Raw genomic sequence first — 13,190 nt, 5'->3', positions numbered from 1 at the left:
CGCTAATCATCTTCAGTGATTTAAATTGAAGTCTCAAAGTCCCTAACTTTAGTGGTATAATACTACACAAAGTTACAGAACATGACATAATCACTTGTAAATGAAGGAAGAATGAGGTCAGCATTGAAAATATGAATTTGGCTTTAATTGCATCTTCCGGATCAGAAAAAAAATAACTATCGTCCATATGACCTAAATTGTATACAGGTGCCCACGCTTCAATGCGCATGCGCAAACTATTGTCATTTTTCCTGCCTGCCGGGCTACTTCGTGACGTCATCGCCTTACGTCAGCCAGCACTCCCCTCACCCCGAGACCACCCTGAGCGACTCCATTTAAGAGGGGGTGGGGGTCGAGCGACATTTACAAAGAGAGAGAGGGAGAGAGAGAGGGAGGGAGAGAGAGAGAGAGAGAGAGAGAGAGAGCAGGGGGTGGGGGGTCTCGCGTGCCGAAGAAGGGGCGACGGAGAAGAGGAAGTGGACGCGGAGGTGGATCTCCTCCATGAAGCTAAAGCTAACTAAAGCTAACATGCTGTTGCCGCTGCTGGAGCTGTGTGTCTGCTAGCGGGCCGCCCTGGACTCCCTATCCACCCTGAGGTGCATCATGCCCGGATGGAAAAAGAACATCCCGGCCTGCCTGCAAGCGGACCAAGAAGGAGGTAGGGAGCCAGCGGCACCGCCGCCGCCGAACCGACAACGTCTCCTCGCTCGCTCGCTCACTCGCTGCGTGCATGCGTGCGTGCTCGCGAGAGCGTGCGTCTTCTAGTGCGCGTGAATTTGCCGGTTTCTGGTGCCGCGCGCGTGAAAGTTGACGCTGAGCGTGCGTGCGTGCGTGTGCGCATTCCCGTGTGGCGCACCGGCAGATCTTGACGTGACGTAACGTGACGTGGCCTCAGGTATGTGACGTGACGTTGCCGTAGGTGGAGTCAGCAGGTAAAGCTAGCAGGTTAGCTTAGCTAGGAGGCCCGCCCACCTGCTGACCTGCCCGGCTGTTGGCCTCCAGCGTGGCCCGGGCAGGAGCGCGGTCTGCGGCGCCGGAAAGACGCCCCCCTCCCAGACGCCCCCTCCCCCCCCCCCTTAAATCGGTAGTGATTGATAATCATTTGCACATTTATTTCCATACACATCACTGATGATTCTGATTTATTTTTATCATCTTCTGTGTTTGAAAATAACACTCCAGTAGGAATGGCTAAAAATAGACAAAAGAGAGAATTACTAGAAAGGAAAAGATTTGTGCCCGCTCAAATATTAACGCGACAGTTCCACTACTACTGCGTGACTCTACTTGGAAACATTTGATTGACAACCACATACGTATTGTAGTATGACTGCACTTGACGTCCACGCACGACTGAGTTCTGATGTTTGCATGGCCTTCTGAAGTACGAACAATCTTTGAAATGTTACATTCAAGGGTCGTCGTTTCTTTTGAGACAACGTGACATCATGCAACACTTTTGGCCTACGTGCATGCACGGCATCCTTTTAAGAGGTGCTGATGTCACAACTGCTCATCCTCGTCCTCTGGATTAGTCAAGCTAACCTGTGTGTTTTTTTGGCGTGCGACACAAGAAAGTGCGTCATCATCATCACGGCTAACAATCAAAAGTGCTGACGTGTGTGAAGAATGACGGTCAAACAGGACAACATTTGTTGTGCAACTTTTCTCCTCAATTTGTTACACTGGCACACACACAGTCAGTCAGTCAGTCAGTCAGGCCGTCAGCCCTAGGCAGCATCCAGGTGGAGCGCCGGCCGAGCTGCTGGCATCAAACTAACATCATGTCATTTTCTGCTTGAATTCCCCCAGCGTGGGCACACACACACACACGATGCATCAACGGGTGTGTGAGGGCGCAGCTTTTTGGCGTTTCCGCTTTCATCGAGATGTCGCGCCAAACTTCCTCTCAGCGTTCTGCCAATTTGTTCTTGTGGAATTTATGAACGCCAGCCATCACTGATGCTTAATGCAAAAAAACAATTGAGTAAGACCTCCTCGGCAGTAGTGGGCGCCATACTGCGGCAAACACAAACGTGCACATTCTCGACGACATCGGATTCGGCCGTTTTCTTTCGGCGGCGCGCAACGAAGGTCAGACTTGCACGAAGCAGGCACCACGTGCGCCCCGACGCACGTCTCGGCTGACGGCGCTCTCCCGCCCCTTTCGGTCAGCCGTCACGCTGACGACAAACGTGAGGACAATATCGATGATCTTGACGCACGCTCGCACGCCGGCGTGATCTGAGAGCGCCCGTGCGGGGGAGCGGCAGGATAAGCCGGCGTGTGTGGAGAATGCGATTAGACGCGCGCTCAGCCAGGCAGCCAATGGCGGCCGAGCGCCGGGCGGGCCCGCCAGCCATATGCAAATGAGCGCCATGCAAACGAGGCCACTTTTTGTCATTTTTCGCAGCTCTCGCTCTCCTTTCTCCGCTCGGAAGGCACAAAGAGGATTTCAGGGAAACGACACCCGTCTTCGCTTTGTGTCATTTGTTGCCATCTTTTCACCGGTCGCTCGCGACCACAAGAGGGCGCCATCGGTTCAGCCCGGCTCGCATGCCGCCTCGCACGTGGCGGCGTTGTCCCCCCCCCCCGCAACGCGCTTGATTCTGATGGACTACAGCCGAGCAGCTTGTACCAGGCAGGCTTTACGGTGGTAGCCCATGTTCCGCTGCACTACTTTTGTCCAAAGGCAACATGGCAACAGGCATGAGCGTTTCCGCCTTCAATTTCCATGACATCGGCGACTCTTTGATTCATTGAAGCGGCCCGATTGCGTTGTGGGAAGCGTAGTTCTTATGCGTGCCGTACCGGCCTTGGCTTGCTTCCTCCTGCCCTTTGGGGAAATCTGTCATTCCTTGACTGAATGGAGACCGCCCCGCCCCTCCCCCTCGGCGGAATCGAGTATGCGTGTGTGTGAGCGAGCGAGTGTGTGTGTGTGTGTGTCATAAAAAGAGGAATGAATGGTGCAAAGGATGGAGGGATAAATGAGGGGAGGATGCAAGGAAGGAAGGAGAGAAGAAAAGTCATGACTGCTGACTCTTCAAGTGCACAATCACACACACACACTCCGAGTGTGTGTGTGTGTGTGTGTGTACGCAGCGAGCGCTGTGATTGGCTGAAGCAGGACACGAGGAAGCTGCAGAGGAGGCGAAGCTACAAAGAGTGCGTGTGCCGTCCAAAGGTGTGTGTGTGCGTGTGCGTGCTGAGCTGACTTTCTTTGTGCGGGATGATGCTTGCCGTTTGCGACGCTCGCCACTAGCCGTGTGATAGCCCCGTGCGTGCGTGCGTGCGTGCGTTAGCCCCCGGGTGAGGATGGAGCGCTTCCTGGCTCTCCTGCGCCTGCTCCAAAGGAGGCGCAGGAGGAGGTACCGCGCCGACGACGACTACCAGGAAGGATACGACGACGTCTACTTCTACACCAGCAAGTACCACGCGCGCCTGCTACGTGAGTGGCACACCTGCGCTCAGACGCACACACAGATTGACAAAGAAATAGTCGGCTCACAAACACACGTCACAGACATACACACGTGAATGCACGCTCAGACCACACACACACACACACACACGTCACATGCACACATCTCACACATTCACAGAAGCAGGCAAAAATTCATCACAAACACACCTCACAGGGGACACCACAACATTTGTCTCTCTCACACACACACACACACACACACACACACACACACACACACACACACACACACTGTTGACATGTGTACACAACGCGTGTGTGCGCATAATTGAAGAGCACGCAGGTGAGTCCCGCCAGAAGCTTTGTGGGTAATGACAAGCCTTGCTGCATCACAGGAATTGCAAAACGCACAACTTCGACACACTGACTGGCTGCCAAAGCGGGTTAAGTGTTCGCGCAAAAGGGCTGGCGGGCACTCAAGAACTTTTTAGAAGCAAGGACTTGTTTGCAGTACGCAGGCTCTGCGAGCGGCGCGGTGTGGGTCGGTCCGCTTCCTGTTTGCGCCCCGCTATTAGCGCCGGTAACCACTAAGTGTCCGACATGTTGCCACTGGTCTGCATTCTCGCTCAAAACACTTCAGCTGGGTCATTTCGTTGACAAGTTCCGATTGTACTTGTTTTCTTTTTTGGGCTTCACTTGAAACACTTCAACTCAGCCATTTAGAAAGCTTGCCTGTGTGTGTGTGTGTGTGTGTGTGTGTGTGTGTATCTCGCATGTCTAAAAATTGCTCTTTGTACTTGCAGGGTCGCTCATTCCCTTCAATTATTCATCAGCTTGTTGCCGTGGTAACAGCCGTAGCGGGCATTTCTCATTACACGCGTGTACGCTGACATGTCAACTTGTTTGGTGTGTGTGATGGAGGATGAATATTTTGCGGGCCTACCGCACAAAAATCCCCGACGTGTGACCTTTGGGCAGCCCCCGTATTAGCATTAGCTCGACCGGCAAGCGCCCAGTGGTGACACTCACCAATGTTGTTGGGAAACTCTGTAATCTGTAAAAAAAACAAAAAAGTAATAATAATAATCACGTCATTCGACACGCATGCACAGAGTGAAATTAATCCCACATAATGTGCATCTGGAACACTGACCTACATGTGGGCCTAGGCCACGCCCCTTTCCCGCAGCCAATGGCGTGGCAGCGTTGCGTCCGTGGCGCAGCTTTCCCCCTGGTGATGACATCATCATCATGAAGTGTGTAAAGCGGGCATGGCATACTGTGAGGTGTGTGTGAAGGTTGATTTGAGGGGAGGAATTGAAACGAAAAGAAGTGTTGACGTTGAGCGAACGTGGCCGAGGTACGCCCGGCCGGCCGGCTTCCTTTGCGGCGGCCGTCAGGTCATTTAAAGGGCCGGCGCGCTTTTAGTTTAGATGTTTGTGCACTTGCTCCATTCCCCAATGACGGGCATCCTCCCCCTCCCTCTTCATCGTCATGGCGCCATCAGCTCAGCCTCCGCCTCCCTCCTCATTTCATGGCGGCGCTCCACATCTGCAGCGCCCTCCCCCTCCCCTCTCCCTCTTCCTCCCTCGTCTTCCTCATCTACGTGATGGCGTCTGCGTAAAGAGGCGCTCGGCTGGGCTGGCGGCGGCCGAAGGACGGAAAAGCGAGAGGAAGAGGCGCATCGGGAGGATTAGGAGGAGAGGAGACGAGAGGGTTGCGGCAGCGGCGGCGGTTTCGTGTGCATGGCGCCGGCCGGCTGCGCGACTGGCGACGGCGAGCTGGGGGCTTCATCATGATCGCCGTGTCGTTCAAATGCCGATGTCAGATCCTGCGCAGGGTGAATAAAGGTAGTGCGCGGCGAATGACTGAGATGACTGGAAATTGATCACTGATTGACAATCCTGTGAGGGGGGGGGGGGGGGAGGGAGAGCGTTCCTGTGCGCGTGTGAGAGAGAGCGAGAGAGAGAGAGAGAGGGTGAGCGAGAGAGATATGTAAAATTCATGATGTCAAGAAGACTAATGCTGGTGTCATCACGTGCACTTTGTGTGTGTTGTGGGATTGGTGGGAAGCTAGCTCCCGATCCATCATCTTCGGGAATTCTTCTCCGACTTTTCAGCCTTCCTTCCTTCCTTCCTTCCTTCCTTCCTTCCTTCCTTCCTTCCTTCCTTCCTTCCTTCCTTCCTTCCTTCCTTCCTTCCTTCCTTCCTTCCTTCCTTCCTTCCTTCCTTCCTTCCTTCCTTCCTTCCTTCCTTCGTCGTCTTGGTCACGTGTTTGTTCGTTGTGCTCGCAGATGAAGGTCCGTACACCAAACAGTCGGCGGGCTCGCGTCCGTCGGACGGCGCGCTGGCCGTCAGGAGGCAGAGCATCCCGGGTAAGGCTCACGCTCGGCCCCCGCCGCCGCCGTCACGTGACGTTTGGCGTCCCCAGATGAGTTCCGGGGCTGCACGCTGGTGGAGCTGATGAAGAAGGAGGGCACCACGCTGGGGCTGACCGTGTCGGGCGGCATCGACAAGGACGGAAAGCCGCGGGTGTCCAACCTGAGGCAGGGAGGGATCGCCGCCAGGTAGGAAGGCGCCCCGGTCCGTCCAGCCGCTCCACGTAGTAAACTCGCCCGACCTGCTCAGGAGCGACCAGCTGAACGTGGGCGACTACATCCGCTCCGTCAACGGCATCAACTTGGCCAAGTTCCGCCACGACGAGATCATCAGCCTGCTGAAGAACGTGGGCGAGCGCGTGCTGCTGGAGGTGGAATACGAGCTGCCGCCCGTCTGTACGTCGGCGCCGGCCGCCTCTCGTCCGTCCGTCCGTCCGTCCGTGCGTCTCCTCGGCCCGACCTTCACGTGACTTTGACGTGTCACCTCGCAGCCGTGCAGGGTTCGGGTGTCATCTTCAAGACGGTGGAGGTGACGCTGCACAAGGAAGGGAACAGCTTTGGATTCGTCATCAGAGGCGAGTTGGGGGGGGGCGGCGTCGAGCGTGCGTTTGTGCGTGCGTGGTCCAATTAGTGACAGGACCGTGCGTCATGTAGGTGGAGCCTGTGAAGACAGGAACAAGTGTCGACCCATCGTCATAGCAACCGTGCGCTCGGGAGGGCCAGCCGACAGGTGAGTTTGAACCGCCCGCCGCCGGCGCCGCCGTGGCCATTTTGGCAGCACCTACCTGTTGGTGTGTGTAGGGAGGGCAGCATCAAACCTGGCGACCGTCTGCTGAGCGTTGACGGCATCCGTCTCCACGGCAACACGCTGGCGGAAGCCATGAGCGTTCTGAAGCAGAGCGGACAGGAAGCCACCATGCTGCTGGAGTACGACGTCTCCGTCATGGGTCAGCGCCCACGCACGCCAGCACGTGCGCACACACACACCTAACCTTCAGCCGTCCGCGTTTAGACTCGGTGTCTTCGGCGTCGGGTCCTCTGCTGGTGGAGGTTGCCAAGGCGACGGGCTCCAGCCTGGGCGTGGCTCTGTCCTCGTCCATGTTCTGCAGCAAGCAGGTCATCGTCATTGACAAAGTGAAAGCGGCCAGCATCGCCGACAGGTGACCTTCACGCGCCCGCCGGAATTCCGGGCGGACGTTGACCCGCCGCGCGCGTGCTCGCAGGTGCGGCGCCCTCCACGCGGGCGATCACATCCTGTCGGTGGACGGCAAATCCATGGAGTTCTGCTCCCTGGCCGAGGCCACGCAGCTGCTCTCGGCTTCCTGCCACAACGTGCGCTTGGAGATCCTGCCGCAGCACCAGGCCCGCCCGGCCCTCAACGCGCCGCAGCAAGGTGCCGTCTGGGCACCCGTGCCGCTCGCTCGCTCCCTCCCTCCTCCCGCCTTAACGCTGGCCCGCACGTGTGTGTGTGTGCATGTGTGTGCATGCATGTGTGCAGTCAAGGTGCAGCGTTCTCCCCGCCCCCTCCCCTGGGAGACGGGAACCTCCGCACCCATCCTCCCCCCTTACCACTACAACACGTACCATCCTGACCAATCGGGCGGCAGGTCGCACAACCGCCATGCAAACAACGCGTGTACGTCCGCCGCTCGCTTGCTCTCCCTGCGCCGCCGGTGAACGTGCGTGCGTGCCGGCTCACCTTGGCTCGGCTGTGTTTGCAGCGCTGGGCCACACGTTCTCGCCGGGCTCCATGTCGGCGTACAGTCTGTCGTCCCTCAACATGAGCATTCCCAGGAACGCGTATCCCACCAGTCCGCGGGGCACGCTCATGAGGAAGAAGCAGAAGAAGAAGGACTTCAAGAGCTCCCGTGAGGAACCGCTTTGCCTCGGCGGAGAGACGTTTGCTCACTGAGCGCTAACGCGGCGCCGCTCGGGACGTTTGCTTTTGCCTCGCGGGTGTCTTTTTGCCATGACGACACAGACGTCACCTTCGGATGTGCTCCCTCCCTCCCTCCCTCAGTGTCCCTGGCGTCCAGCACGGTGGGTCTGGCCGGCCAGGTGGTCCACACCGAGACCACCGAGGTGACCTTGCTGGGCGACGGCGTCATGGGCTTCGGCCTCCAGCTGCAGGGCGGCGTCTTTGCCACCGAGACGCTCTCCTCGCCCCCGCTCATCGCTTACATCGACCCTGACAGCCCCGCTGAGAGGTTGGCGCTTTCCACGCACGCACGCACGGGCGACCGCCACACGCGGCTCACGCCTGCCGTCCGCGCTCGCAGGTGCGGCATCCTCCAGATCGGCGACAGGATCTTGTCCATCAACGGAGTTCCCACAGAAGACTCCACTTTGGAAGAAACCAATCAGCTGCTCAGAGACTCCTCCATCACCGCACAACTCACACTGGAGATTGAGTTCGACGTGGCCGGTATGCACGCACGCACGCACGTCTTCCGCGCTCCGTATGAGGTGACAAAGGCTTTGCGTCCCGCAGAATCGGTCATCCCGTCCTCCGGAACCTTCCACGTGAAGCTGCCCAAGAAACCGGGAGTGGAACTGGGAATCACCATCAGCTGTGAGTTGCTTCCAGCGCCGCCGCGTCCGAGCGGACCACCGAACCTCGTCGGCTGACCTTCTTGTTGCGTTGCAGCGCCGTCCAACAGGAAAGCGGGGGACCCTCTCATCATCTCAGACATCAAGAAGGGCAGCGTGGCTCACAGGTGACACGCCGGCCGGTCGGTCCCCACGTGATCGGGAAGGGCGACCCTACTCCGACCTTTGTCTTTTGCAGGACGGGCACGCTGGAGCTGGGAGACAAGCTGCTGGCCATCGACAACATCCGCGTGGAGACCTGCTCCATGGAGGAGGCCGTGCAGATCCTGCGGCAGTGCGAGGAGCTGGTCAAGCTCAAGATACGCAAAGACGAGGACAACTCCGGTAAGCGACGGCCGGCGAGTCGCCCGTTAGCGAAGCGGCAGCCCACCCCTACGCCTCGCCTCGCAGACGAGCAGGAGGTGTCGGGGAGCATCATCTACACGGTGGAGCTGCAGCGCTACGGAGGGCCCCTGGGCATCACCATCTCCGGCACCGAGGAGCCTTTCGACCCTATCATCATCTCCTCGCTCACCAAGGGAGGCCTGGCCGAGAGGTGGGCAAAAGATTCCGCCGGTTCAGGTCGCCTTGGACGCACGCGTGTGCTCTAAGAGGCGCGTGTGCGCTGGCAGGACGGGCGCCATCCACGTGGGCGACCGCATCCTGGCCATCAACAGCAGCAGCCTGAAGGGCAAACCCCTGAGCGAGGCCATCACCCTCCTCCAGCAGGCGGGGGAGACCGTCACGCTCAAGATCAAGAAACACGGCGAACGTACGTCCTCGCTGCGCCAAACCGGTCGCGGGCGTCGCCGAACCTCAGCCTGCATTTGCCTCTGCGCAGTGTCCAGTCCCAAATCGTGTCCGGGCCAGGAGAACCACGACGGCGAGGGCGGAGAGGAGCCCCCTCTCACGGCGCCGCCCCCTTCGGCTCAGAGGTTGTTCGGCACGCTGCCCTCCGTCGACAGCGCCGTGGAGTCCTGGGACGGGTCCAACGTGGACGGCGGCTTCGGCAGCCCGAGTACGTGTCTGGACCTCGCGCGTCGCCCGCGCCGAGCGCGTCGCCGTCTAGCCGTGACGCGTCCCGCGTGCTTTCAGCTCCTTCCTTCCAGTCGTCGCCCTTCACCTTCCACGAGTGGCGCAACGCCAAGACGGGCAACAGCCAATCGCCCGCTTCGTCTCGCCGGAGAGCCAATCCGCTGCCGGACCTGTCGGGCCTCAACGACGACTGGGAACACGTCACGCTCGGCGGGTGAGCCGCAGCGGACAAGCTCGGCGAGCTAACCGAGATGTTAGCTCTCCTCGTTGAAAGCAATGGGAGCTGTTAGCATGGAGCTAAGCGTATGCTAACAGCTACGACCTGTGGGGATTGGGGGGCGCTGCAGGTTCACGGTAGGACATGATGGGACAGAACCGGACCAGGAGGAGAACTTCTGGTCTCAGGCTCTGGAGGATCTGGAGACGTGTGGACAGAGCGGAATCCTCAGAGAACTGGAGGTACACACACACACAACACACACGTTAAGCACTTGCCAGATGGGGTGGGTCCTCTGACCAATGAACAGCTTTTTAGAGGTTGGGAAAAAAGAGGACTTATTGTTTTCCAGGAACCGGAAAAGGAGACGGCGCTCCTCACTAGGGTATCATTGCTGGTTGCTCTTCCTCACCTCCACTAATCCTCGTTTTCTTTCCTTGCCGCCTTCTGGCGGGTGCCCACTAACAAGTTGTGTCTTTTCGAACGTCCAAATAACATTCGGTCGGGCGTGCGAATGCATGGCGGCGAGTTTGCCCACGCACGCACGCACGCGATGAGCTACCAAAGCGCGCTAAACGTAGCGCATTCATGGCTCGTCTCCAGGCCACCATCATGTCCGGCTCCACCCTCAGCCTGAACCACGAGCCGCCCGCCTCGCGCACCTCGCTGGGACGCCAGGCCAGCTTCCAGGAACGCAGCAACACCCGCCCCCAGGTGAGCGCCCACCCCGAGCGACCGCGCCCATGTCGCTCGCGCCTGACTCCTTGCGACGCCCCCAGGTGACCCCGCGCTCCAACACCTTGCCCTCCGACCCCCAGCGCAGAGCCTTCGCCATGAAGAAGATGAGGCAGGAAGTCAACGACATCCTCAATCAGACGCCGGTGGAGCTTCGCAAGGTGAACGAACGCGCGGCACTTCTGTTTCACAGTGTCTGGTTGAATCCGACCGTTGTGAAAATCGACATTCGTTGACGCCTGGCAGCTGACTCTGGAAAAGTCTTCCGACTTGGAGGACTTTGGCTTCAGCGTGTCGGACGGCGTTCTCGATCGCGGCGTTTACGTCAACAACATCCGCGGCGGCGGCCCGGCCGAGCGCGGAGGCCTGCAAGCGTACGACCGCCTCCTCCAGGTAAGCGTCTCAGCGTCTCGTCCCCCCCCAGTAGGACCTTTTTGGACTCTTTGGTGTCTTGTTGGCGTTCAGATCAACCACGTGCGCACTCGAGACTTTGACTGCTGCCTGGTGGTTCCGCTCATCGCCGAGTCGTCCAACCGCTTGGATTTGGTCATCAGCCGAAACCCCGCCTCCTCTGCCAACCCGCTGACCAATCATACGGAAGGCACAGACAATAGCCACGCCCCTCAGCCCACCGCTTACCAAAAGGAAGCGCGTGAGGACGCGGGCGAGGACGGCGCGCCAATCAAGTGGAAGAAACCTGGGGACGGGCTGGGGGCCGGCCTGGGGGCGGGGCTAGTCACCAACACTTCTGTATAGGGACTGAAGGCAACACGCCCCCTCGGTGCTACACACGACCTCTGAACTTGGACCTGCTGAGGCAGCCTGAAAGCACACACGCTCGCACACTTCCTGGTCCTCCACCCTGATCCGGGTCCTGATCCTACTCGGAGCGCATTCCTGATTTAATCTCGATACCAATCCTGATTTGGATCCAAGTCCTGAGCCCCCTACTGATCCAAATGTCAATCCCAATCTCAGTCCTCATCGCACTACTGATCCTGATCCCATTATGGGTCTCCCTCCAACCCTTGATACCACTACTGAGCCTGATCCCACTTGAAATCCTATTATTCATCTCACTACTGATCCCGAGCCCTTCAAATCCCCATCTGGGTCTGAACCCTGACCACTTTACCGTCCCCAATCCTAACCTTACCCCTGCAAATTGAAATCCAGTGCGGTCTTCAACACACCACTGACACCGAGGCCATTCCTGGTCTCGCAATTGTTCCTGACCCAAGTGCACCCTCAACCTCGGAGGAGGAGGTGGTCTATCGGTGCGACAGGAAGCGGAACAGAAACAGAAGCACAGCAGCGGCACAAACACTGACGAGGGGTCACTATTTCCGACCTGTTGGCTGCACGCCGTCGCCACGGAGACAGACGACCAACGGATTTCTATGGATCCAAAGTACTTGGGGCATCTACATGGCAGTTGGACTTGTGTGCCATGGAGGAAAGCGTGGAAAAACAAAACAACATAGCATTACAAACATAGTGATTATTCTGATGACACTGACAGACACTGAGCAGTTTCATTTTGGTAAAAAAAATATATATATATACACGTTGACTGGCCACACTGTGTGTGTGTGTGTGAGTGAGTGTGTGTGAGCGTGTGTGTGTGTATTGTCGTCTTTGGCCAACTCGGCTTCCCTAAAACCTGTTAACCCCGCCCCTCACCGTCCCTCAGCCAATAGGCTCAATAACGACGCCTGACTCTGATTGGTTCGCCGCCGACCGACCGGCCACACTCACTCACGCCAACGAGCATGACCCCGCCCCTCCTCCAGTAACTGTGATCAATTATGCTAATTGTGTGTTTTGATTGACTGATGTCACTTTTCTCTGTTTGTTTGTTTGTTTGTTTCCGTGACGACCGGACCTCACAATGTCCAAAAAAAACGAAAACAAAGGTCGAGTCCTCGTCGTCACTGTGGTTTGACATTTTAGAAAACATGCTGTGACACGTGCGTGACGTCAACATTTAGCTGCTAGCTCTCTTGCCTCTCTAGAAAGTCGACATTTTCAGAAGCCTCCAAACAAACACACACAAATGCTGCTCTGAAGCGTTGTGATTGGATGTCGTTTGCTTGCGTGCGATTGGTCCTTCTAGTTGACTTGAGTTAGCCATTCAGCTGTTTGAAGCACAGCGCCCACTAGTGGCTAGCAAACAGAGCACACACAGCTAGCTTGTGGCTAACAAGATACTTAGCACAAGGCTAACACAGGGCTAGTCTAGCACGGCTGAGCTAACTTCATCAACAAGAAGAAGAAAAGAGTTAGAATTGACCATTTCCACCAATAGAAAGGAGCCGAGGGGCTTTTGGGGCGTGGCTTCAGGAATGCGTGCCATTAAGCCATACACACACACGCACACACACTGTGTTTGTACGCGTGCGCAACCTTGCGGGTTTTTGCGCGTGCACACACGCGCATTGCACTGCCATTGGAAAAAAGAGAGTTGGCTTCCATGTAGCTTCACCAACCAAACAACAAATAAGTGAACCAACGACTTTTGTTTCAGGAACACGGACAATGTTGTAAAGTATTTTTGTACAAATTTCATACTTTGGTAGCATGATGTTCCTGCTGTGTGTCCTGCTGTCTCCACCTTTCTTTGTGTGGACGACGACTGAGCAACAATAAACCCCAACTATTCATGACGCCTTTATCACATTTGGGAATTTATTGTGTCAACGTCGGGGAGGGGAGTCCGTGACAAAGCCGCAAGTCTTCTCGCTCTTCCCGTGCGTCAAGGTGCCCATCTTATAATAAACCTAACATTGATATATATGTTATATATATATAT

General features: G+C 57.1%; 1 protein-coding gene across 16 annotated transcripts; it reads left to right on the top strand.

Annotated features, from left to right (window-relative positions):
- Nucleotides 1-286: 286 nt before the first annotated feature.
- Nucleotides 287-13,052, top strand: grip1 (glutamate receptor interacting protein 1). Of its 16 annotated transcripts, XM_061268684.1 has the most exons (26): nt 1,129-3,448; nt 5,719-5,799; nt 5,856-5,991; nt 6,053-6,198; nt 6,294-6,377; nt 6,457-6,532; nt 6,604-6,749; nt 6,815-6,962; nt 7,026-7,195; nt 7,301-7,438; nt 7,524-7,670; nt 7,823-8,009; nt 8,082-8,227; nt 8,294-8,374; nt 8,450-8,519; nt 8,591-8,736; nt 8,803-8,947; nt 9,024-9,163; nt 9,233-9,409; nt 9,487-9,640; nt 9,774-9,885; nt 9,996-10,028; nt 10,247-10,357; nt 10,423-10,539; nt 10,625-10,771; nt 10,844-13,052. In XM_061268684.1, the coding sequence occupies exons 1-26, from the start codon at nt 3,316-3,318 to the stop codon at nt 11,132-11,134; spliced, it is 3,462 nt and encodes a 1,153-aa protein (XP_061124668.1). In that variant the 5' UTR covers nt 1,129-3,315; the 3' UTR covers nt 11,135-13,052. The 16 variants fall into 16 exon arrangements, with proteins under 16 accessions (XP_061124666.1, XP_061124669.1, XP_061124671.1 ...); XM_061268685.1 differs by lacking the exon at nt 1,129-3,448 and adding an exon at nt 289-658 and having other exon boundaries at nt 8,591-8,947; XM_061268680.1 differs by having other exon boundaries at nt 1,128-3,448; nt 9,024-9,409.
- Nucleotides 13,053-13,190: the final 138 nt, after the last annotated feature.

The sequence above is a fragment of the Syngnathus typhle genome, linkage group LG21, assembly GCF_033458585.1.
Source record: "Syngnathus typhle isolate RoL2023-S1 ecotype Sweden linkage group LG21, RoL_Styp_1.0, whole genome shotgun sequence".
Lineage (NCBI taxonomy): Eukaryota > Metazoa > Chordata > Actinopteri > Syngnathiformes > Syngnathidae > Syngnathus > Syngnathus typhle.
This window is presented reverse-complemented; position numbering and strand designations above follow the sequence as displayed.

What these genes read in the sequence shown, in the direction of transcription:
- grip1 (XM_061268678.1), top strand. Translation starts at nt 3,316, where the DNA reads ATGGAGCGCTTCCTGGCTCTCCTGCGCCTGCTCCAAAGGAGGCGCAGG. An exon ending in ACTGGGAATCACCATCAGCT is followed by an intron (nt 8,375 to 8,449) that starts GTGAGTTGCTTC and finishes GTTGCGTTGCAG; the next exon opens with CGCCGTCCAACAGGAAAGCG. An exon ending in AGACGGCGCTCCTCACTAGG is followed by an intron (nt 10,029 to 10,246) that starts GTATCATTGCTG and finishes GCTCGTCTCCAG; the next exon opens with GCCACCATCATGTCCGGCTC.